At 40.0% G+C, this 24,605-nt stretch overlaps 3 protein-coding genes across 5 annotated transcripts in view; all 3 read left to right on the top strand.

Annotated features, from left to right (window-relative positions):
* The window catches only part of dnmbp (dynamin binding protein), a 92,084-nt gene extending 88,674 nt beyond the window's left edge, over positions 1-3,410 (top strand). Inside the window, exon 17 of one of the 3 annotated variants that reach the window (XM_061966688.2) lies at positions 1,118-3,410. In XM_061966688.2, the coding sequence (XP_061822672.2) occupies positions 1,118-1,303 (186 nt within the window). In that variant the 3' untranslated portion in view covers positions 1,304-3,410. The remainder of the gene's footprint in view (positions 1-1,117) is intronic. The other 2 variants (XM_061966689.2, XM_061966691.2) reach the window with 2 other exon arrangements.
* A 6,162-nt stretch (positions 3,411-9,572) lies between these two features.
* On the top strand, positions 9,573-14,881 carry LOC140679158 (urokinase-type plasminogen activator-like). Its single transcript, XM_072914184.1, has 5 exons — positions 9,573-9,811; positions 9,893-9,905; positions 9,979-10,032; positions 13,649-13,768; positions 14,706-14,881. The coding sequence occupies exons 1-5, from the start codon at positions 9,740-9,742 to the stop codon at positions 14,879-14,881; spliced, it is 435 nt and encodes a 144-aa protein (XP_072770285.1). The 5' UTR covers positions 9,573-9,739.
* A 4,249-nt stretch (positions 14,882-19,130) lies between these two features.
* LOC133610437 (tissue-type plasminogen activator-like) overlaps positions 19,131-24,605 on the top strand; it is a 31,336-nt gene continuing 25,861 nt past the window's right edge. Inside the window, exons 1-5 of the mRNA XM_061966700.2 lie at positions 19,131-19,311; positions 19,393-19,405; positions 19,479-19,532; positions 23,149-23,268; positions 24,206-24,377. Coding sequence (XP_061822684.2) covers positions 19,240-19,311; positions 19,393-19,405; positions 19,479-19,532; positions 23,149-23,268; positions 24,206-24,377 — 431 coding nt within the window. The 5' untranslated portion in view covers positions 19,131-19,239. The remainder of the gene's footprint in view (positions 19,312-19,392; positions 19,406-19,478; positions 19,533-23,148; positions 23,269-24,205; positions 24,378-24,605) is intronic.

The following is a 24,605-nucleotide window of genomic DNA, read 5'->3' as shown; positions in this document are numbered from 1 at the left end:
ATATATATGTATATATATATATATATGTATATATATAAGAAATACTTGACTTTCAGTGAATTCTAGCTATATATATATATATATATATATATATATATAATGTGTGTGTGAAATACTTGACTTGGTGAATTCTAGCTATAAATATACTCCTCCCCTCTTAACCACGCCCCCCGCAACCCTCCACCCCCCACCTCCCGAAATCGGAGGTCTCAAGGTTGGCAAGTATGGTTGTGTAGTATTTAGCTTCTAAACACATTAATATAGCTGTTTAGTTGCACTTGGAAGAAAATAACCCATATTAGCCTTCTTGTATTTTGAGTGACAAACATGACTAAACAAAACAGTTAGCCCGAGCAACTTTAGCTCGTTTTGTTTCTGTGTTTCTGCTCGTGCTACTGATCAGCTAACTTTGCTTTCTTTGTAATCGGTTGTGTAGCATTTTGCATCTAGAAAGTCACATATTCTCGACTTGTAATTAATTATAAGAAAATATAATATTGACATTTAGTTGTTTTTTGAGTAAGAAGAAGCATGACAAAAGTAGCGATGAATAGCGAGCTAGCTCTAACAAATTAAGCCTGCTTTGCTATAGTGAATTGGCTGATACTTGAACAAATTATATAAACTAACAAAGTTCAAAAAGTTATGAGGAATAACTTTTTTGTTTTTGTGTATTTTGACCTGGCGAATGCTCACTAGCAGTGAATGCTACATTCTGTTAACTAACTAGCTGCTAACTGCCTGTTTGCGGGTGCTTGTGCTGCATAAAAAGTGTCAGATATATATAATCGAAATCACAAGAAAATCTATACGAATGATGTTTTGTTTTTGGAGTGAGATGAAACATGGTAAACCCCGTTTCATTTCAAACGGCTACTCATTAGCTGTTGTTCTTTAGCGGTTCATGCTACGTGGTACTGATCATATATACGCTAACTGTCTGCGTCGCGTTGTTTAGCATTTAGCATCTGAATAGCCACATATTTCTAAAAGAAAGAGTTTTTATTGTCAAGAGAAAATGTCAAAGTTTAGCTAGCTAACACCGATACTTACACACATATAAACTAACCATGAAATTGTTGTCTTTTTGTGCTTTTTTTTTTTATTTTTTTTTTAGATCTACTTTGCCCTCTACTCCTTCAGTGCTCGCTGCGCTAATGAACTGAGCATTTCGGCTAACCAACGGCTGCGCATATTAGAGTTCCAGGACGTGAACGGCAACAGTGAATGGTGGCTGGGCGAGGCGGAAGGACGGAGAGGCTACGTGCCTTCCAACTACATCCGCAAATCTGAGTACACCTGAGCAGGTTTAATCCCAAACTGCCACCTTCAGGTGACGAGCACACAGAACTAACTTTTTGGTCATGGAGTATTCTCACCAGGGAGGGATTTTGATGACTTTTCTCCTAAAAGTTGCGTTATATGCCTATATTTAAAGACTTATTGTATGTTTTTGTACTTGCAGCCCTCCTGTGTTTCTAATGAAACCTCGTGACATAAAAAAGGACAATGAATTGAGTATTACGTGTGAGGCAGGCAGGCACTTAGTCGTTTGAGGTGTCAAAGACATGGGTTGATTCAAATTAGATTTAAAGAGGAACAGCGCTTTTTTTCTTTTCATTTTGCCTATTATCCACAATCCTTGTGTGAGACAAGAACACACGTCTTTCTTTTTTCTTTCTGTCCGTACTAAACGGTGAAAAACTGCTAGCAAGAGGCAGCTAACAATGCAGGTACAGTAAGGGTGGGTCATCTATTCTGCCCTCTAAAAAAAAACATCCAAAAACTGCCAACACTCCATTTCTATGCTTGTTATTGTAGGAGCTAACACCGAGGAGATCTGTTCTGAATAAGATAAGGTTCTGGAGCCTTATTTGTCCAAAAGTTGTCGTCATTGTCGTCTTTCTTAAAGTTTCCCATTATTTGTGGTAGTGCACACAAAACATTGTTGTTTTTTTTGTTGTTGGTTTAAAAAAAAATCATTATTATAATCAGTCCAACGGAATAACACATAATATATAATAATACAATTCCAAACCAATCCAAGCCCAGCAACATTCCGAATTGCAACAACAGAGCAATTGTGAAGACACACAAACAGGACAGAAAAATCCAAAGGAGTCAAACAAAAATGAATATCACCAACAGTATCAATATTAATAAGAATTCCAACATAACAGTGATTAAAAGCAATTTTAAAAAAACAAGGGAAAAAAAGATCATTGTTATAATCACTCATTTACATTGCAATTATAGCCGTTTATTTAAAAAAAAAAAAAAAAGAACTATAGTGTCACAGACTTATTGCATCACAGCTCATAAAGCTTGACAACACATTGTATCCAATATTAACCATAAGGATACAAATATGTCCTATTTTAGGGTTCATTTAATAGTTCAAACTAATTTAAATAATGGATCCCATATTCAAAGATATGAATCATTATTATATAAATGAAATGCAGTTTTTCTACTGATGTCATCTCCATAGCTTGTGTATAATAGTCAATATGAGGTGGACTATAAACATCTATCCATTTTTTTAATATAACTTTTTGTTATGATGCATATTGACAGAAATGCACTTTTATTCTTACGTTACTAAATTGATGCAGATCACCAAGATCATCGGGGTGTTGTTGACGGAAGTAGCGTTTGTTGCTATGCGCTCTGTGAAATCCATGCGGCCAGGAAAGAAGTTCCGGTCATGCTGAAAATAACCAAAATACTCTTAATATTACATGCTTTTATTCAAATGTCTGTTACTATATTACATATATACTTACAGCATGTATGTAAAACTTTGATAGAGTTTTTTTAGAGGGCTTCATAAGCGTAATAGATGACTTCCCATTACCTGTATTGTTAGCCGCCTCTTGCGTGCAGTTTTTCACTATTTAGAACGCACTTAAAATAGATGTGCTCTTGTCACACATAGAGATTGTGAATGGTGGGCAAAAATAAAAACAAAAATGCAGTTCCCCTTTAAAAGTTAATCGGTGCTAGCTTCATGATACTCTTTGACTTTTATTTTGATAGTGGCCTGAAAATATATCTATTTTTTTAATTGGAGTGACACTGTGAAATAAAAACCTGGAAAAACAGGGCAAACCTCCAGGTACTGTACATACTGTATGTAATGCTGTATATGGAATATTTGCTATGGCGCTCACTGTACAGTCATCCTAAGGTTTGATTAAAACAACAGCACAGCTGATTAGAAATACTATGTTTCATGTATTGTGTTGGCTTTCATTTTATTTCGACGTTTATTATTTTTAATGTACAGTTGAATTTGGATCTTTTCAACATCTGAAACCTGACACTTGGTGTACTTCTAACACTTAAAAATAATAAAATAATCTCTGCCCAATGAAAAAGCTTGTATCTCCAAGATGTTATTTTGATAAAAAGAAAAACTAATCACTAATTACTTATAGGAAAGCATTAACTTTTCTAAATCTTTTGGATAAATTAATTAAGGTAGTACATGCTTTTTTTTTTTTTTTTATGTAATTATTTGTGTTACTATAGTCATCAGTGGGTTGTGGTTAAGAAACATGAAGACATGTAAAGACATTGAAATATGCGCATAATTAGAAAAGCTAAAAACAATCGCTGTTTTAACAAAAAATGGCAATTAATGAATGACCGGGCGCTTCATATAAAATTTTACCCAGAACGTAAAAATTTGCAAATGAATAACAGTGTGAATTTTTGTTTTTTATTGGCGCCGAGCTCAAAATAAAATGTTGCTTAGTCAGTTGTCAACTTTCAGTCGAGATAGGATTTATGGCTCTTTGAAGGGATTCGGATGTTAAGGAGCCGTTCAAAAGACTAGCTCAGTATTATCGTTTTTATTTTAACATATTTTTTTTTAATCAAGGAAACAATCACTGGTAGCAGTTATAGGATAAGATGAAGAACTGAATCATTTAAATGTACACAAATATTTTTTTTATTGGTGGGATTTATTGTGAAATATTGGCTATAATTTGAAGTTTGTTTTGTTTTCATTGTAAATCTTAAGGTGGTCGCGGTGCCATATCCACATGCTTTGACAGTGATATCATTCATTTAAATATTCCCTCACCTTAAAAACTTTGCTGCACAAGAGCATAAATAACTAGACGAGGCAATTATTGAAGGAATTGCGTGTGAATGCTCCAATGCTGAAGTTGAAATGCTGACAGAATGTAGTATGAATGTAAGAATAGTTTGAATGTTGGAATGGTTTGAATGTTGGAAAGCTGACGCTGAACTGAAATGCTAATTGAATGTAGGATGAATGTAGAAATGGCTTAAATGTTGAAATCGTTTAAACGCTGAAATGGTTTGAATGTTGGAATGGTTTGAATGTTGAATTTCGGAAAAAGCGGGAATTTTTTTTAAATTGTAAAAAACTTGAAAGAGTTGAAAAGGGATGGTGTTGGAATTTTTCAAATCAGTCAAGAAATGTTGAAGTAGTAACATGTTGAATTGAGAAATGGTATTACGGAATTCCTGGAATTTCGGGAAAACCGAGAATGTTTCCAGTTCAAAAAACTTTTTTTTTTGTCCTAATTAAGAGGAATGTTTTGACGGTGGAACGGTTGAAATGCGTTAAAAAATGTGTAAGGAGTAGTCGCCAGAAAAAAGGGTGGAAATAACGCTTTGGAAAACGAGGAATTCTGGAAAATCCTGGAATTTATTTTAATTTGGAAAAAGGGTACTTTGAATTTGAATGTGTTGAAGGTGGAATAGTATGAATAGGTTGAAAAATGTGGAAATGGTGGAAGCTTGAAAAATGGCCCAATTCTTTTTGAATGGGAAAAATATCCCGGGAATTCTGGGAAATATGGTAATTTTTGGAATTTGTTAAGGGAAAGCCCGTGATTGCCGAATAGGCTGAACAGTTTGAAGTTGGAACGGTTTGAATCGGGTGAAAAATGTGGAACGTAGAGCGCGGCAAAATCTGGAGAAGATGAAGAAGTTGAAAAAAAATCCATTGTGTGAATGTTTTGGTGCATTCACACAATGGATGAAAATAAAATGTATTTATGTATATAAAAAAGTATAAGTAAAACTAGAACCAAAATGAAGACATTAACAATTTTAATACAACATTGTACCTGGTGTGTGTACGCTAGAACTTCTTCACATATCAGAACAATTGACCAGAAAAGTGGACAAAAATAAAACAATTCAAAGTAAAAATTATTTATAAAAAAAAAAATAATAAAGTAAATTTAAATGTTATGTTTTGTTTGACCCCGACTCATTTTATATATGTCATGTCATATGAATACCCCATCGGACCCTCAGTGCGTGGCGCTCCAGACTATAATTGATAGCTGTGGTCTTACACAAATAATAAATGAACCTACGCATCGCAACGGTAATACGATAGATCTAGTGCTGGTCAGGGGTGTCACCACCTCCAAAGTTATGGTACTCCCGTATACTAAAGTAATGTCCGATCATTACCTTAAAAAATTCGAAGTTCTGACTCATTGTCAACAAACTAATAATAATAATAACTGCTATAGCAGCCGCAACATTAATGCTGCCACAACGATGACCCTTGCTGACCTACTGCCTTCGGTAATGGCACCATTCCCAAATTATGTCGGCTCTATTGATAACCTAACTAACAACTTTGACAATGCCCTGTGCAAAACCATTGATAGTATAGCACCGCTAAAACAAAAAAGGGCCCCTAAAAGGCGCACCCCATGGTTTACAAAAGAAACCAGAGCTCATAAATTATCATGTAGAAAGTTGGAACACAAATGGCGCGCGACCAAGCTTGAGGTTTTCCATCAAGCATGGAGTGATAGTTTAATATCGTATAAACGCATGCTTACCTTAGCTAAAGCTAAATATTACTCAAATCTCATCCGCCTCAACAAAAACGACCCTAAATTTTTGTTTAGTACAGTAGCATCGCTAACCCAACAAGGGACTCCTCCCAATAGCTCCACCCACACAGGCAGATGACTTTATGAATTTCTTTAATAAGAAAATTGAACTCATTAGAAAGGAGATTAAAGACAACGCATCCCAGCTACAACTGGGTTCTATTAACACAGATACAACTGTATCTACGACGGATACTGCAATACAAAATAGTCTCTCTCTTTTTGATGAAATAACATTAGAGGAACTATTACGGCGTGTAAGTGGGATAAAACAAACAACATGTTTACTTGACCCACTTCCTGGGAAACTTATAAAGGAGCTTTTTGTATTATTAGGTCCATCAGTTCTAAATATTATAAACTTATCACTTTCCTCTGGCACTGTTCCCCTAGCATTCAAGAAAGCGGTTATTCATCCTCTGCTCAAAAGACCTAACCTTGATCCTGACCTCATGGTAAACTACCGACCGGTGTCCCACCTTCCCTTTATTTCGAAAATCCTCGAAAAAATTGTCGCACAGCAGCTAAATGAACACTTAGTGTCTAACAATCTCTGTGAACCTTTTCAATCCGGTTTCAGAGCAAATCACTCTACGGAGACAGCCCTCGCAAAAATGACTAATGATCTACTGCTAACGATGGATACTGATGCGTCATCTATGTTGCTGCTTCTTGATCTTAGCGCTGCTTTCGATATTGTCGATCATAATATTTTATTAGAGCGTATCAAAACACGTATTGGTATGTCAGACTTAGCTTTGTCGTGGTTTAACTCTTATCTTACTGACAGGATGCAATGCGTCTCCCATAATAATGTGACCTCGGACTATGTTAAGGTAAGGTGCGGAGTTCCTCAGGGTTCGGTTCTTGGCCCTGCACTCTGTAGTAATTACATGCTGCCGCTAGGCGACATCATACGCAAATACGGTGTTAGCTTTCATTGTTATGCTGATGACACCCAACTCTACATGCCCCTAAAGCTGACCAACACGCCGGATTGTAGTCAGCTGGAGGCGTGTCTTAATGAAATTAAACAATGGATGTCCGCTAACTTCTTGCAACTCAACGCCAAGAAAACGGAAATGCTGATTATCGGTCCTGCTAAACACCGACATTTATTTAATAATACCACCTTAACATTTGACAACCAAACAATTACACAAGGCGAATCAGTAAAGAATCTGGGTATTATTTTCGACCCAACTCTCTCCTTTGAGTCACACATTTAGTGTCACTAAAACGGCCTTCTTTCATCTCCGTAATATCGCTAAAATTCGTTCTATTTTAACCACTAGCGACGCTGAGATCATTATTCATGCGTTCGTTACGTCTCGTCTCGACTACTGTAACGTATTATTTTCGGGTCTCCCTATGTCTAGCATTAAAAGACTACAATTGGTACAAAATGCGGCTGCTAGACTTTTGACAAGAACAAGAAAGTTTGATCATATTACGCCTATACTGGCTCACCTGCACTGGCTTCCTGTGCACTTAAGATGTGACTTTAAGGTTTTACTACTTGCGTATAAAATACTACACGGTCTAGCTCCGTCCTATCTTGTCGATTGCATTGTACCATATGTCCCGGCAAGAAATCTGCGTTCAAAGAACTCCGGCTTATTAGTGATTCCCAGAGCCCAAAAAAAGTCTGCGGGCTATAGAGCGTTTTCTATTCGGGCTTCAGTACTATGGAATGCCCTCCCGGTAACAATTAGAGATGCTACCTCAGTAGAAGCATTTAAGTCCCATCTTAAAACTCATTTGTATACTCTAGCCTTTAAATAGCCCCCCTGATAGACCAGTTGATCTGCCGTTTCTTTTCTTTTCTCCTCTGCTCCCCTTTTCCTTGTGGGGGGGGGGGGGGGGGGGGGGGGGGGGGGGCACAGGTCCGGTGGCCATGGATGAAGTGCTGGCTGTCCAGAGTCGGGACCCGGGGTGGACCGCTCGCCTGTGCATCGGCTGGGAACATCTCTGCGCTGCTGACCCGTCTCCGCTCAGGATGGTGTCCTGCTGGCCCCACTATGGACTGGACTCTTACTATTATGTTGGATCCACTATGGACTGGACTCTCACAATATTATGTCAGACCCACTCGACATCCATCACTTTCGGTCTCCCCTAGAGGGGGGGGGGGTTACCCACATATGCGGTCCTCTCCAAGGTTTCTCATAGTCATTCACATCGACGTCCCACTGGGGTGAGTTTTTCCTTGCCCTTATGTGGGCTTTGTACCGAGGATGTCGTTGTGGCTTGTGCAGCCCTTTGAGACACTTGTGATTTAGGGCTATATAAATAAACATTGATTGATTGATTGATTTTCTTGTCGAGTCGGGTGACGCTGTACTTTATTTGCATGTGCAAATAAATGGCCCACAAATGTTAATTGATCCTCATCGTTCATTTGAAAGAGCCCTTCAAAAGACTGGACTCATTCACGAACGTCACATCTGTAACTTCCATATCATTCTTGTTTGGTCACGTCGAAACTCACCAGCTATTCACTCGGGAAGCAAGTGAGCGCCATAAATGCGCTTAAATGCTACCATGAATAGCAGACAAATTAACGCAGGGGTGTCCAAAGTGCGGTCCATGCCAGGGGCCACTTCAGGCTCGCAGCTCCAGTTTTCTTCTCCAATAAATGAGCAGTGTCACCAGTCCGTGAGTGTATCGCTTGTCAATTGCGTTTTTACAATAATTTGTATTTAAAATGATAATAGGAACCGTGGGGTGGGAAGTTTTACTACCGGTTTATCATTACAAGTTTGTAAACAATAGCGAAAAACAACAAAATACTTTTGATAGTAAAAGATTGATGGGACTACTATACTTGGTGTCAGAATAATTGTATCTAAGTTATCACAAAACTTTGTGTTACATTGAGTTCAGCTCGCCCTGCGAGCAGACAAAAGCTGTCTTTGATCCTACCAAGCAGAAGGCTTGTAAAACTCCACTGTGTACGATGGGAAGCAACATGAAGGCGTCGGTTTCTTTCTTCTATTGTAATCCACAGGAAGATTTTGTCTTGACCCGAGATCTACATAGCGGAGAGGAAGCAGGGCCTGACTCCCCTCCAGGCACCTTTTCTTTTAACTGTTTTACGACCTTTTCTTTGAACTGTTTTGTAATCAAAGGCGATGGCTGTTTACGACCCCCCCTCCCTTAGAAACAGCTGTCGCCATGTAATCAGGGAAAGTCCAAATAAAAGAGGAGGCGTGCAATCTTTCGTCAGAGCGTGGTGGAGACTGTACAAGAGTACAGCCCAGACCTTTCTCCTCAATTGAGCCAAATTTAATTCTGTCTCTGTTTAATTTCTTGCTTCTTTGTCTGTTTAATAGATGTCATCAGTGTTTGAACCTGACACTCGGTATCGTTACTGTTGATATTTCTATCGATCCTCCCACCTCTGTTTATATTTAAGAGCTCCAGCTTAGCCGTTAGTATAGCCCCCTACCGTGTGTAGTGTTGCATGTTTGTGATAATGATAATGACACCTGCAAGAAACGGTTTATTTGCCACCATGGAGGCGAAGAAGGGCTCATTGACCGTGGCGAGAATAACTTTGACACTTGTTCTCTTAAACTAAAGAATAGCAGGCAGCAGCTTGAATGAGCCTAGAATCGTTTTGTTTTTTTCATTTAGGCAAGAGTATGTCGTTGACTGGTATGGACTGGAGGTTCAAAGTAGTCCATGGTGCAAGTAAATAAAAGTGGGGTTAGATAAATGAATCGTGATCAATATGCCGAGCTAAAGGTTGATTAAGCTGTCAAGGACCACATCACATGTACATTTGAGTTTCTTTTTCCCGTCATTCTCCACTTACTCTGCTTGAATGCCACACCATGCCGTTTGCAGCACGACTCCTGCTTCTAATGAGCGCGGGCGTCCTGAGCGTCCAAGGAGACTTGATGACTGTAAGTGTCTCAACCGTGTCTGCCAGAAAATGGCCAAGAAATCATTTTGATGTATTTACTGTATGTTGTCAATTGTTACAGGTGTTGTTCCAAGGTAAGAACGGACACGTGCGTTTTGACACATGGGTGTGCAGTATATCTGATCTGTCTTCCTTTTTTTCTTTAAGGTATAATGGATGGAATTGATTTGGTCAAGACGATACCTGATCACCTTATTCACAGTAAGAGTATTATACTACTGCAAAACCCAAAACCAGTGAAGTTGGCACATTGTGTAATTTGTAGATAAAAACAATACAATGATTTGCAAATCCTTTTCAACTTATATTCAATTGAATAGACTGCAAAGGCGAACTGAGAAACGCAATTTTTTTCCAAATAATCATTAACTTTGAATTTAATGGCAGCAACACGTTGCAAAAAAGTTTGCACAGGGGCATTTTTACCACTGTGTTACATGGCCTTTCCTTTTAACAACACTCAATAAACGTTTGGGAACTGAGGAGACCAATTTTTGAAGCTTTTCAGGTGAAATTCTTTCCCATTCTTGCTTGATGTACAGCTTAAGTTGTTCAACAGTCCGGGGGTCTCTGTTGTGGTATTTTAGGCTTCATAATGCACCACACATTTTCAATGGGAGACAGGTCTGGACTACAGGCAGGCCAGACTAGTACCCACACTCTTTTACTATGAAGAGTCAGATTGGCACAGTGGTGAAAGCCAGCTTTTTTTATTTACGTCAGCTGGCCAAGGTTAAAAACCTTCTTTCTCGGCAACAGTTTGAGACAGTAATCACTGTAACGTCTCTCTTTGTATTTTGTATTTAGCCAATTCTCCCTCTCACGTCTGCAGCCGGTCCAAAATGCAGCTGCCCGACTTGTAACTAACTTAAGAAAAAGAGAGCACATAACTCCTGTTTTAGCCCCCCTCCATTGGCTGCCTGTGTCTTTTAGAGTCCATTTTTAAATTATTTTACTCGTTTTTAAATCCTTACGTGGTCTTGCCCCACCTTACCTCTCTTAGCTGCTCCACCTCAATGCCCCCACCCAACTGATCAGCTGATCCTGGAAGTACCCCAATCAAATCGCAAGCTTCGAGGGGACAGGGCCTTCTCTGTTGCAGGTCCCAAACTCTGGAACCATTTGCCTCTCCATGTGAGACAGGCCCCTTCTTTGGCTACTTTTAAGACCCTTCTTAAAACCCATTTTTATTCACTGGCTTTTAACCCAGCATGAGACTTTGAACTGTTTCTAACTTTTTAACCGCTTTTTATCTAACAAATTGTTCTTAGGATAATTTGTATTTGCTTTTTTCAATATGTGTATTTTACTTCTGTTTTAAATGTTGTTTTTTAGTCTGTGATTTGCCTGTATTTCTTTGTGGTGTACAGCCCTTTGTTCTTCAACTGTGGTTGTTTTTAAAGGGCTTTATAAATAAAGTTGGTATGGTATGGTATGAAGCCACGCTGTTGCAACACGTGGCTTGGCATAGTTTTGCTGAACTAAGCAGGGGCGTCCATGATAATGTTGCTTGGATGGCAACATATGTTGCTCCAAAACCTGTATGTACCTTTCAGAATTAATGGTGCCTTCACAGATGTGTAAGTTACCCATGCCTTGGGCCATAATACACCCCCATACCATCACAGATGCTGGCTTTTGAACTTTGTGCCTATAACAATCCGGATGGTTCTTTCCCTCTTTTGTTCCGGAGGACACAACGTCTACAGTTTCAAAAAACAATTTAAAATGTGGACTCGTCAGACCACAGAACACTTTTCCAGCGAAGCCGGCGGCGTTTGTGGGTGTTGTTGATAAATGGCTTTGGCTTTGCATAGTACAATTTTAACTTGCACTTACAGATGTAGCGACAAACTATAGTTACTAACAGTGGTTTTCTGAAGTGTTCCTGAGCCCATGTGGTGATATCCTTCACACACTGATGTCGCTTTTTGATGCAGTCCCACCTGAGGGATCGAAGGTCCGTAATATCATCGCTTACGTGCAGTGATTTCTCCAGATTCTCTGAACCTTTTGATGATATTACAGACCCTAGATGGTGAAATCCCTAAATTCCTTGCAATAGCTCGTTGAGAAATGTTGTTCTTAACCTGTTGGACAATTTGCTCACACATTTGTTCACAAAGTTGTGACTCTCGCCCCATCCTTGTTTGTGACTGTGTTGCCAATCAACCTATCCCTGGGTGCATGTCTTTAAATCGAAAATCAGTTTGAATCGAGGATCGAATCATTACCCTTACAAATCAAATGTTGTGGTGCCCAAATATGCACGGCCCTAATTACAACTTGAGTACCGCTGTGGCCCATACAGACCACAGTTGAGAAATAGATATTTTTTGGTGGCTCTCTAGGAGGCGCTCGCGGACCAACAAATAAAAAAATTGTGCAGTACACAAAAATATACTTCCTTTTACTGTCATTGAAATTTTAACTTTACAGTGCAGATAAGAACAACATTTTGTTGCATTAGCTAGTTGTAGTGCAGGATAAAAGAGCAATAAGGTGCAGATATAAATAAATACATTACTGTACAGATAAATATAATATATTGCACTTTTGCATGTGCTCCACGTTTATGGGTGTATGTTATATTGTCTTTATATTCCAGCGAGTTGATCCGTTTTTGAAGGGAATTGAGGGGATTATTATGATGCGTTCAAGAGTCTTATGGCCTGAGGGAAGAAGCTGTTACAGAACCTGGAGGTTCTGCTTCGGAGGCTGCGGAACCTCTTTCTAGAGTCCAGCAGTGAAAACAGTCCTTGATGGGGGTGGGAGGAGTCTCTACAGATTTTCTGAGCCTTGGTCAGACAGCGACTTTTTGCGATTTCCCGGATAGGAGGAAGAGGAGTCCTGATGATCTTTTCCACAGGCTCCAGTCCAGACAGAGATGCAGTTGGTCAGGAGGCTCTCTATAGTGCCTAATTGATTGATTGATTGATTTAAACTTTTATTTGTAGATTGCACAGTTCAGTACATATTCCGTACAATTGACCACTAAATGGTAACACCCGAATACGTTTTTCAATTTGTTTAAGTCGGGGTCCACGTAAATTAATTCATGGTGCAAATATATACTATCATCATAATACAGTCATCACACAAGTTAATCATCAGAGTATATACATTGAATTATTTACATTATTTACATTCAAGGGGGGTGGGATGAGGAGGGTTTGGTTGATAACAGCACTTCAGTCATCAACAATTGCATCATCAGAGAAATGGGCATTGAAACAGTGTAGGTCTGACTTTGTAGGATATGCACAGAGAACATATTGAGTTCAGATAGCATAAGAACAAGTATATACATTGGAAATATATTTGATTATTTACATTTGGTTATTTACAATCCGGGGAGGTGGGATGTGGAAGGGTGAGGGTGTTAGTCTAGGGTTGTAGTTGCCTGGAGGTGTTCTTTTAGTGCGGTTTTGAAGGAGGATAGAGATGCACTTTCTTTTACACCTGTTGGGAGTGCATTCCATATTGATGTGGCATAGAAGGAAAATGAGTTAAGACCTTTGTTGGATCGGAATCTGGGTTTAACGTGCTTTGTGGAACGTGGAACCTAATAACTAATAATACATTAAAATACTGTCTGACAAGGTAACCATGTGAATGCAAAACTGTACTCCTTTACAACATCCCTGGGTAAATGTTATTAATATAACTTGCAAAAAAAAAGGCACTCAACTGTGAATCGGTTCTCATCGCTCACTACAAATGACTCGACTCGTCCGTGAACGTCACATCTCGAGAAAGAAGAAGAAGAAGACGGCATTCAGTATGTCATGTCATGTCTGCCTCGTGTGTGTTTTAGAGTCAACGTCTCCTTGTGACCCCAATCCTTGTCAGCGTGGAGGCTTTTGTGTGAGCTCCAGCAACCAAGTACCCATTTGCACATGTCCTGCAGGGTACAAGGGCCGCTTCTGTCAAATACGTAAGCTAACGAAGACCTTCATTATACCCTTTTTTAATAGTTACCTCTTTTTTTTTTTTTTACGTACGGACTGTGTGTGTGTGTGTGTGAGTGTGTGTCTGTGTGTGTGTTCTGGCAATGCTTACTTAATGGGGACATCGCTCTGTTTACACAGTCACCTTAAGGGGACCTCTGACGGTATGGGGACAAAAAAACAGGTGCCCTAAAGGGAAACCTTTTTAAATGATAGATCCATTCTGAAGATGGATCTGTATGGTATCCATCCTTCGTTAAAACTAATATATTTTTCCAAAAACAAAATCTGGTTTAGTGTTTCTTAGGATGACATTTTCATACAGCATGATTATAAAAAAAATATTACCTTAAAGTATGATTCACATTCAGATTTTTCCATCCTTCTATATATGGTAGTTGGAGTTGCAACTTCATTACTGCTAAATAGCAGTTTTCAGTAATGTCACAGAAGATGCAGGATTTGCTTTAACATTTAAGTGGTGAAGCTTCCTATAAGAGGACAGCTGTAGTGTTGTATTCTGAGCATCATGTCATATTTAATTTGAACTTTTTTTTTTTTTAAATGGTCCTCAGTAGTCACATACAAATTTGTGTGAATTATGCAAAATTATTTAAATTTGGTCCCCATGATCCATATTGGTTCCAGTAAGAATGATCAGCACATTACTTCATCAATCCAGAGATTTAAAGACGTGTATGAGCTAACTGGGCAGTGGTCATTTTACCTAAAAAATAATGTTATGCCTCCACAACCTGTAGAAAAGGTGGTCCCCACAAGTGATGATCAAAAACTTGGTCCCCATTCCAAATGATAACCAGTACGTGTGTGTGTGTGTGTGTGTGTGTGTGTGTGTGTGTGTGTGTGTGTGTGTGTGTGTGTGTGTGTGTGTGTGTGTGTGTGTGCGCGCGCGCGCTCGCCTAGCCCCCACAGACTGCTACGAAGGCAAAGGGCAATCCTATCAAGGCGTCGTCAGTACCACCGAGCGAGGGGAGGACTGCCTTAACTGGTATTCCATCGACATTTGGCTACACCGAGAAAGCGCTTTTGACACCCACCTCACCTCCAGCGTCCTGGACGACAACAACCACTGCAGGTAGTTGACTCCCACGCAACAGTGCGCCACACATTAGAGAAAGTCAGAAAAGAGAAAATACCATTCCAGTCTTGTGCAGGTCTACAATCTTAAAGCCCTTTGACCGCTCAACCCTGAATGGAAGAGTCTAGTCCAGGGGTCGGCAACCCGCGGCTCTAGAGCCGCATGCGGCTCTTTAGCGCCGCCCTAGTGGCTCTCTGGAGCTTTTTCAAAAATGGAAAAAGATGAGGGGAAAAAATATATTTTTTGTTTTAATATGGTTTCTGTAAGAGGACAAACATGACACAAACCTCACTAATTGTTATAAAGCACACTGTTTATATTAAACATGCTTCACTGATTCGAGTATTTGGCGAGCGCCGTTTTGTCCTACTAATTATGGCGGTCCTTGAACTCACCGTAGTTTGTTTACATGTATAACTTTCTCCGACTTTTTAGGACGTGTTTTATGCTACTTCTTTTTCTGTCTTATTTTGTCCACCAAACTTTTAAGGTTGTGCATGAATACACAAAGGTGAGTTTTGTCGATGTTATTGACTTGTGTGGAGTGCTAATCAGACATATTTGGTCACTGCATGACTGCAAGCTAATTGATGCTAACATGCTATTTAGGCTAGCTATATGTACATATTGCATCATTATGCCTCATTTGTAGCTGTATTTGAGGTCATTTAGTTTCTTTTAAGTCCTTCATTCAATTTATATCTCATGACACACTATCTCTATGTAATATGGCTTTTAATTTTTTGCGGCTCCAGACAGATTTGTTTTTGTATTTTTGGTCCAATATGGCTCTTTCAACATTGTGGGTTGCCGACCCCTGGTCTAGTCTCTGTCTCTTTCTCTCTGTCTCTCTCTCACCTACCATCAAAATTTTGCTCTTTGAATGGTGGTAAATTAGCAAATACTTTTCCATGGTTCGTTATCAGTCAAATGTTGTATATAATGTATTGGCAGGAAAATGCTTAAAAATATTCAATATTCTAATATGAATGCATGTCTTTTGAGGTTGTGAGTCCTTTTAGAAAACGGGTGTCCAAACGTTTTGATTTGGAGGCCGCATTTGGCTAAAAAAATGTGTCTGAGGGCTAAAAGCCAACTGCATGTAAAGTAACAATATATATACAGTACACACATAGCCTATACATATACTGTATACATGTACATACTGTATATATATATATATATATATATATATATATATATATATATATATATATGGTCAAGGTTTCGGTGGTTTATCCGTTATACAATGCTCAATACCGGGGTAGAGTGGAATATACATTAGGTCAGGAAAAAAAACAGAGGCTATTTCATCCCTACAAGCCTGCTTCTCAGGTTTCTCCGCTCTTCTTTAGCCAGTAAAATCCCCTGAAGAGCAGAGAAACATGCGAAACAGGCTTGTAGGGATGAAATAGCCTCTTAAATGATAAATGGGTTATACTTGTATAGCACTTTTCTACCTTCAAGGTACTCAAAGCGCTTTGACAGTATTTCCACATTCACCCATTCACACACACATTCACACACTGATGGCGGGAGCTGCCATGCAAGGCGCTAACCAGCACCCATCAGGAGCAGGGGCGTCGAAAAGGGGGGGTAAAGGAGACGGATTCTAGGGGCCCATGATGGAGGGGGCCCCAGAGAGGCCCCTAATGATGATGAAATTATAATACAGAAAAAATAATGACACTGGCCCTGTAAAGATTCTTTTCATGGGGCCCAAAATCCCGAGCGGCTCCCCTGATCAGGAGCAAGGGTGAAGTGTCTTGCCCAAGGACACAACGGACGTGACTAGGATGGTAGAAGGTGGGGATTGAACCCCAGTAACCATCAACCCTCCGATTGCTGGTACGGCCACTCTACCAACTATATACATATACAGTATATATATATATATATATATATATATATATATATATATATATATATATATACAGTGTATATATATATATACATATATGTATACATACATACATACATATATGTATACATACATACATACATATATGTATATATATGTATGTATGTATGTATGTATATATATATATGTATGTATGTATATATATATATATATATATATATATATATGTATGTATGTATATATATATATATACATATACACATATATGCGTTCAAAGAACTCCGGCTTATTAGTGATTCCCAGAGCCCAAAAAAAGTCTGCGGGCTATAGAGCGTTTTCTATTCGGGCTTCAGTACTATGGAATGCCCTCCCGGTAACAATTAGAGATGCTACCTCAGTAGAAGCATTTAAGTCCCATCTTAAAACTCATTTGTATACTCTAGCCTTTAAATAGCCCCCCTGATAGACCAGTTGATCTGCCGTTTCTTTTCTTTTCTCCTCTGCTCCCCTTTTCCTTGTGGGGGGGGGGGGGGGGGGGCACAGGTCCGGTGGCCATGGATGAAGTGCTGGCTGTCCAGAGTCGGGACCCGGGGTGGACCGCTCGCCTGTGCATCGGCTGGGAACATCTCTGCGCTGCTGACCCGTCTCCGCTCAGGATGGTGTCCTGCTGGCCCCACTATGGACTGGACTCTTACTATTATGTTGGATCCACTATGGACTGGACTCTCACAATATTATGTCAGACCCACTCGACATCCATCACTTTCGGTCTCCCCTAGAGGGGGGGGGGGGGTTACCCACATATGCGGTCCTCTCCAAGGTTTCTCATAGTCATTCACATCGACGTCCCACTGGGGTGAGTTTTTCCTTGCCCTTATGTGGGCTTTGTACCGAGGATGTCGTTGTGGCTTGTGCAGCCCTTTGAGACACTTGTGATTTAGGGCTATATAAATAAACATTGATTGATTGATTGATTTTCTTGTCGAGTCGGGTGACGCTGTACTTTATTTGCATGTGCAAATAAATGGCCCACAAATGTTAATTGATCCTCATCGTTCATTTGAAAGAGCCCTTCAAAAGACTGGACTCATTCACGAACGTCACATCTGTAACTTCCATATCATTCTTGTTTGGTCACGTCGAAACTCACCAGCTATTCACTCGGGAAGCAAGTGAGCGCCATAAATGCGCTTAAATGCTACCATGAATAGCAGACAAATTAACGCAGGGGTGTCCAAAGTGCGGTCCATGCCAGGGGCCACTTCAGGCTCGCAGCTCCAGTTTTCTTCTCCAATAAATGAGCAGTGTCACCAGTCCGTGAGTGTATCGCTTGTCAATTGCGTTTTTACAATAATTTGTATTTAAAATGATAATAGGAACCGTGGGGTGGGAAGTTTTACTACCGGTTTATCATTACAAGTTTGTAAACAATAGCGAAAAACAACAAAATACTTTTGATAGTAAAAGATTGATGGGACTACTATACTTGGTGTCAGAATAATTGTATCTAAGTTATCACAAAACTTTGTGTTACATTGAGTTCAGCTCGCCCTGCGAGCAGACAAAAGCTGTCTTTGATCCTACCAAGCAGAAGGCTTGTAAAACTCCACTGTGTACGATGGGAAGCAACATGAAGGCGTCGGTTTCTTTCTTCTATTGTAATCCACAGGAAGATTTTGTCTTGACCCGAGATCTACATAGCGGAGAGGAAGCAGGGCCTGACTCCCCTCCAGGCACCTTTTCTTTTAACTGTTTTACGACCTTTTCTTTGAACTGTTTTGTAATCAAAGGCGATGGCTGTTTACGACCCCCCCTCCCTTAGAAACAGCTGTCGCCATGTAATCAGGGAAAGTCCAAATAAAAGAGGAGGCGTGCAATCTTTCGTCAGAGCGTGGTGGAGACTGTACAAGAGTACAGCCCAGACCTTTCTCCTCAATTGAGCCAAATTTAATTCTGTCTCTGTTTAATTTCTTGCTTCTTTGTCTGTTTAATAGATGTCATCAGTGTTTGAACCTGACACTCGGTATCGTTACTGTTGATATTTCTATCGATCCTCCCACCTCTGTTTATATTTAAGAGCTCCAGCTTAGCCGTTAGTATAGCCCCCTACCGTGTGTAGTGTTGCATGTTTGTGATAATGATAATGACACCTGCAAGAAACGGTTTATTTGCCACCATGGAGGCGAAGAAGGGCTCATTGACCGTGGCGAGAATAACTTTGACACTTGTTCTCTTAAACTAAAGAATAGCAGGCAGCAGCTTGAATGAGCCTAGAATCGTTTTGTTTTTTTCATTTAGGCAAGAGTATGTCGTTGACTGGTATGGACTGGAGGTTCAAAGTAGTCCATGGTGCAAGTAAATAAAAGTGGGGTTAGATAAATGAATCGTGATCAATATGCCGAGCTAAAGGTTGATTAAGCTGTCAAGGACCACATCACATGTACATTTGAGTTTCTTTTTCCCGTCATTCTCCACTTACTCTGCTTGAATGCCACACCATGCCGTTTGCAGCACGACTCCTGCTTCTAATGAGCGCGGGCGTCCTGAGCGTCCAAGGAGACTTGATGACTGTAAGTGTCTCAACCGTGTCTGCCAGAAAATGGCCAAGAAATCATTTTGATGTATTTACTGTATGTTGTCAATTGTTACAGGTGTTGTTCCAAGGTAAGAACGGACACGTGCGTTTTGACACATGGGTGTGCAGTATATCTGATCTGTCTTCCTTTTTTTCTTTAAGGTATAATGGATGGAATTGATTTGGTCAAGACGATACCTGATCACCTTATTCACAGTAAGAGTATTATACTACTGCAAAACCCAAAACCAGTGAAGTTGGCACATTGTGTAATTTGTAGATAAAAACAATACAATGATTTGCAAATCCTTTTCAACTTATATTCAATTGAATAGACTGCAAAGGCGAACTGAGAAACGCAATTTTTTTCCAAATAATCATTAACTTTGAATTTAATGGCAGCAACACGTTGCAAAAAAGTTTGCACAGGGGCATTTTTACCACTGTGTTACATGGCCTTTCCTTTTAACAACACTCAATAAACGTTTGGGAACTGAGGAGACCAATTTTTGAAGCTTTTCAGGTGAAATTCTTTCCCATTCTTGCTTGATGTACAGCTTAAGTTGTTCAACAGTCCGGGGGTCTCTGTTGTGGTATTTTAGGCTTCATAATGCACCACACATTTTCAATGGGAGACAGGTCTGGACTACAGGCAGGCCAGACTAGTACCCACACTCTTTTACTATGAAGAGTCAGATTGGCACAGTGGTGAAAGCCAGCTTTTTTTATTTACGTCAGCTGGCCAAGGTTAAAAACCTTCTTTCTCGGCAACAGTTTGAGACAGTAATCACTGTAACGTCTCTCTTTGTATTTTGTATTTAGCCAATTCTCCCTCTCACGTCTGCAGCCGGTCCAAAATGCAGCTGCCCGACTTGTAACTAACTTAAGAAAAAGAGAGCACATAACTCCTGTTTTAGCCCCCCTCCATTGGCTGCCTGTGTCTTTTAGAGTCCATTTTTAAATTATTTTACTCGTTTTTAAATCCTTACGTGGTCTTGCCCCACCTTACCTCTCTTAGCTGCTCCACCTCAATGCCCCCACCCAACTGATCAGCTGATCCTGGAAGTACCCCAATCAAATCGCAAGCTTCGAGGGGACAGGGCCTTCTCTGTTGCAGGTCCCAAACTCTGGAACCATTTGCCTCTCCATGTGAGACAGGCCCCTTCTTTGGCTACTTTTAAGACCCTTCTTAAAACCCATTTTTATTCACTGGCTTTTAACCCAGCATGAGACTTTGAACTGTTTCTAACTTTTTAACCGCTTTTTATCTAACAAATTGTTCTTAGGATAATTTGTATTTGCTTTTTTCAATATGTGTATTTTACTTCTGTTTTAAATGTTGTTTTTTAGTCTGTGATTTGCCTGTATTTCTTTGTGGTGTACAGCCCTTTGTTCTTCAACTGTGGTTGTTTTTAAAGGGCTTTATAAATAAAGTTGGTATGGTATGGTATGAAGCCACGCTGTTGCAACACGTGGCTTGGCATAGTTTTGCTGAACTAAGCAGGGGCGTCCATGATAATGTTGCTTGGATGGCAACATATGTTGCTCCAAAACCTGTATGTACCTTTCAGAATTAATGGTGCCTTCACAGATGTGTAAGTTACCCATGCCTTGGGCCATAATACACCCCCATACCATCACAGATGCTGGCTTTTGAACTTTGTGCCTATAACAATCCGGATGGTTCTTTCCCTCTTTTGTTCCGGAGGACACAACGTCTACAGTTTCAAAAAACAATTTAAAATGTGGACTCGTCAGACCACAGAACACTTTTCCAGCGAAGCCGGCGGCGTTTGTGGGTGTTGTTGATAAATGGCTTTGGCTTTGCATAGTACAATTTTAACTTGCACTTACAGATGTAGCGACAAACTATAGTTACTAACAGTGGTTTTCTGAAGTGTTCCTGAGCCCATGTGGTGATATCCTTCACACACTGATGTCGCTTTTTGATGCAGTCCCACCTGAGGGATCGAAGGTCCGTAATATCATCGCTTACGTGCAGTGATTTCTCCAGATTCTCTGAACCTTTTGATGATATTACAGACCCTAGATGGTGAAATCCCTAAATTCCTTGCAATAGCTCGTTGAGAAATGTTGTTCTTAACCTGTTGGACAATTTGCTCACACATTTGTTCACAAAGTTGTGACTCTCGCCCCATCCTTGTTTGTGACTGTGTTGCCAATCAACCTATCCCTGGGTGCATGTCTTTAAATCGAAAATCAGTTTGAATCGAGGATCGAATCATTACCCTTACAAATCAAATGTTGTGGTGCCCAAATATGCACGGCCCTAATTACAACTTGAGTACCGCTGTGGCCCATACAGACCACAGTTGAGAAATAGATATTTTTTGGTGGCTCTCTAGGAGGCGCTCGCGGACCAACAAATAAAAAAATTGTGCAGTACACAAAAATATACTTCCTTTTACTGTCATTGAAATTTTAACTTTACAGTGCAGATAAGAACAACATTTTGTTGCATTAGCTAGTTGTAGTGCAGGATAAAAGAGCAATAAGGTGCAGATATAAATAAATACATTACTGTACAGATAAATATAATATATTGCACTTTTGCATGTGCTCCACGTTTATGGGTGTATGTTATATTGTCTTTATATTCCAGCGAGTTGATCCGTTTTTGAAGGGAATTGAGGGGATTATTATGATGCGTTCAAGAGTCTTATGGCCTGAGGGAAGAAGCTGTTACAGAACCTGGAGGTTCTGCTTCGGAGGCTGCGGAACCTCTTTCTAGAGTCCAGCAGTGAAAACAGTCCTTGATGGGGGTGGGAGGAGTCTCTACAGATTTTCTGAGCCTTGGTCAGACAGCGACTTTTTGCGATTTCCCGGATAGGAGGAAGAGGAGTCCTGATGATCTTTTCCACAGGCTCCAGTCCAGACAGAGATGCAGTTGGTCAGGAGGCTCTCTATAGTGCCTAATTGATTGATTGATTGATTTAAACTTTTATTTGTAGATTGCACAGTTCAGTACATATTCCGTACAATTGACCACTAAATGGTAACACCCGAATACGTTTTTCAATTTGTTTAAGTCGGGGTCCACGTAAATTAATTCATGGTGCAAATATATACTATCATCATAATACAGTCATCACACAAGTTAATCATCAGAGTATATACATTGAATTATTTACATTATTTACATTCAAGGGGGGTGGGATGAGGAGGGTTTGGTTGATAACAGCACTTCAGTCATCAACAATTGCATCATCAGAGAAATGGGCATTGAAACAGTGTAGGTCTGACTTTGTAGGATATGCACAGAGAACATATTGAGTTCAGATAGCATAAGAACAAGTATATACATTGGAAATATATTTGATTATTTACATTTGGTTATTTACAATCCGGGGAGGTGGGATGTGGAAGGGTGAGGGTGTTAGTCTAGGGTTGTAGTTGCCTGGAGGTGTTCTTTTAGTGCGGTTTTGAAGGAGGATAGAGATGCACTTTCTTTTACACCTGTTGGGAGTGCATTCCATATTGATGTGGCATAGAAGGAAAATGAGTTAAGACCTTTGTTGGATCGGAATCTGGGTTTAACGTGCTTTGTGGAACGTGGAACCTAATAACTAATAATACATTAAAATACTGTCTGACAAGGTAACCATGTGAATGCAAAACTGTACTCCTTTACAACATCCCTGGGTAAATGTTATTAATATAACTTGCAAAAAAAAAGGCACTCAACTGTGAATCGGTTCTCATCGCTCACTACAAATGACTCGACTCGTCCGTGAACGTCACATCTCGAGAAAGAAGAAGAAGAAGACGGCATTCAGTATGTCATGTCATGTCTGCCTCGTGTGTGTTTTAGAGTCAACGTCTCCTTGTGACCCCAATCCTTGTCAGCGTGGAGGCTTTTGTGTGAGCTCCAGCAACCAAGTACCCATTTGCACATGTCCTGCAGGGTACAAGGGCCGCTTCTGTCAAATACGTAAGCTAACGAAGACCTTCATTATACCCTTTTTTAATAGTTACCTCTTTTTTTTTTTTTTACGTACGGACTGTGTGTGTGTGTGTGTGAGTGTGTGTCTGTGTGTGTGTTCTGGCAATGCTTACTTAATGGGGACATCGCTCTGTTTACACAGTCACCTTAAGGGGACCTCTGACGGTATGGGGACAAAAAAACAGGTGCCCTAAAGGGAAACCTTTTTAAATGATAGATCCATTCTGAAGATGGATCTGTATGGTATCCATCCTTCGTTAAAACTAATATATTTTTCCAAAAACAAAATCTGGTTTAGTGTTTCTTAGGATGACATTTTCATACAGCATGATTATAAAAAAAATATTACCTTAAAGTATGATTCACATTCAGATTTTTCCATCCTTCTATATATGGTAGTTGGAGTTGCAACTTCATTACTGCTAAATAGCAGTTTTCAGTAATGTCACAGAAGATGCAGGATTTGCTTTAACATTTAAGTGGTGAAGCTTCCTATAAGAGGACAGCTGTAGTGTTGTATTCTGAGCATCATGTCATATTTAATTTGAACTTTTTTTTTTTTTAAATGGTCCTCAGTAGTCACATACAAATTTGTGTGAATTATGCAAAATTATTTAAATTTGGTCCCCATGATCCATATTGGTTCCAGTAAGAATGATCAGCACATTACTTCATCAATCCAGAGATTTAAAGACGTGTATGAGCTAACTGGGCAGTGGTCATTTTACCTAAAAAATAATGTTATGCCTCCACAACCTGTAGAAAAGGTGGTCCCCACAAGTGATGATCAAAAACTTGGTCCCCATTCCAAATGATAACCAGTACGTGTGTGTGTGTGTGTGTGTGTGTGTGTGTGTGTGTGTGTGTGTGTGTGTGTGTGTGTGTGTGTGTGTGTGTGTGTGTGTGCGCGCGCGCGCTCGCCTAGCCCCCACAGACTGCTACGAAGGCAAAGGGCAATCCTATCAAGGCGTCGTCAGTACCACCGAGCGAGGGGAGGACTGCCTTAACTGGTATTCCATCGACATTTGGCTACACCGAGAAAGCGCTTTTGACACCCACCTCACCTCCAGCGTCCTGGACGACAACAACCACTGCAGGTAGTTGACTCCCACGCAACAGTGCGCCACACATTAGAGAAAGTCAGAAAAGAGAAAATACCATTCCAGTCTTGTGCAGGTCTACAATCTTAAAGCCCTTTGACCGCTCAACCCTGAATGGAAGAGTCTAGTCCAGGGGTCGGCAACCCGCGGCTCTAGAGCCGCATGCGGCTCTTTAGCGCCGCCCTAGTGGCTCTCTGGAGCTTTTTCAAAAATGGAAAAAGATGA

This window comes from Nerophis lumbriciformis, linkage group LG11 (assembly GCF_033978685.3).
Source record: "Nerophis lumbriciformis linkage group LG11, RoL_Nlum_v2.1, whole genome shotgun sequence".
NCBI classification, from domain to species: Eukaryota; Metazoa; Chordata; class Actinopteri; order Syngnathiformes; family Syngnathidae; genus Nerophis; species Nerophis lumbriciformis.
The sequence above is the reverse complement of the archived record's forward strand: the minus strand, read 5'-3'. Positions and strand labels throughout refer to the sequence as shown.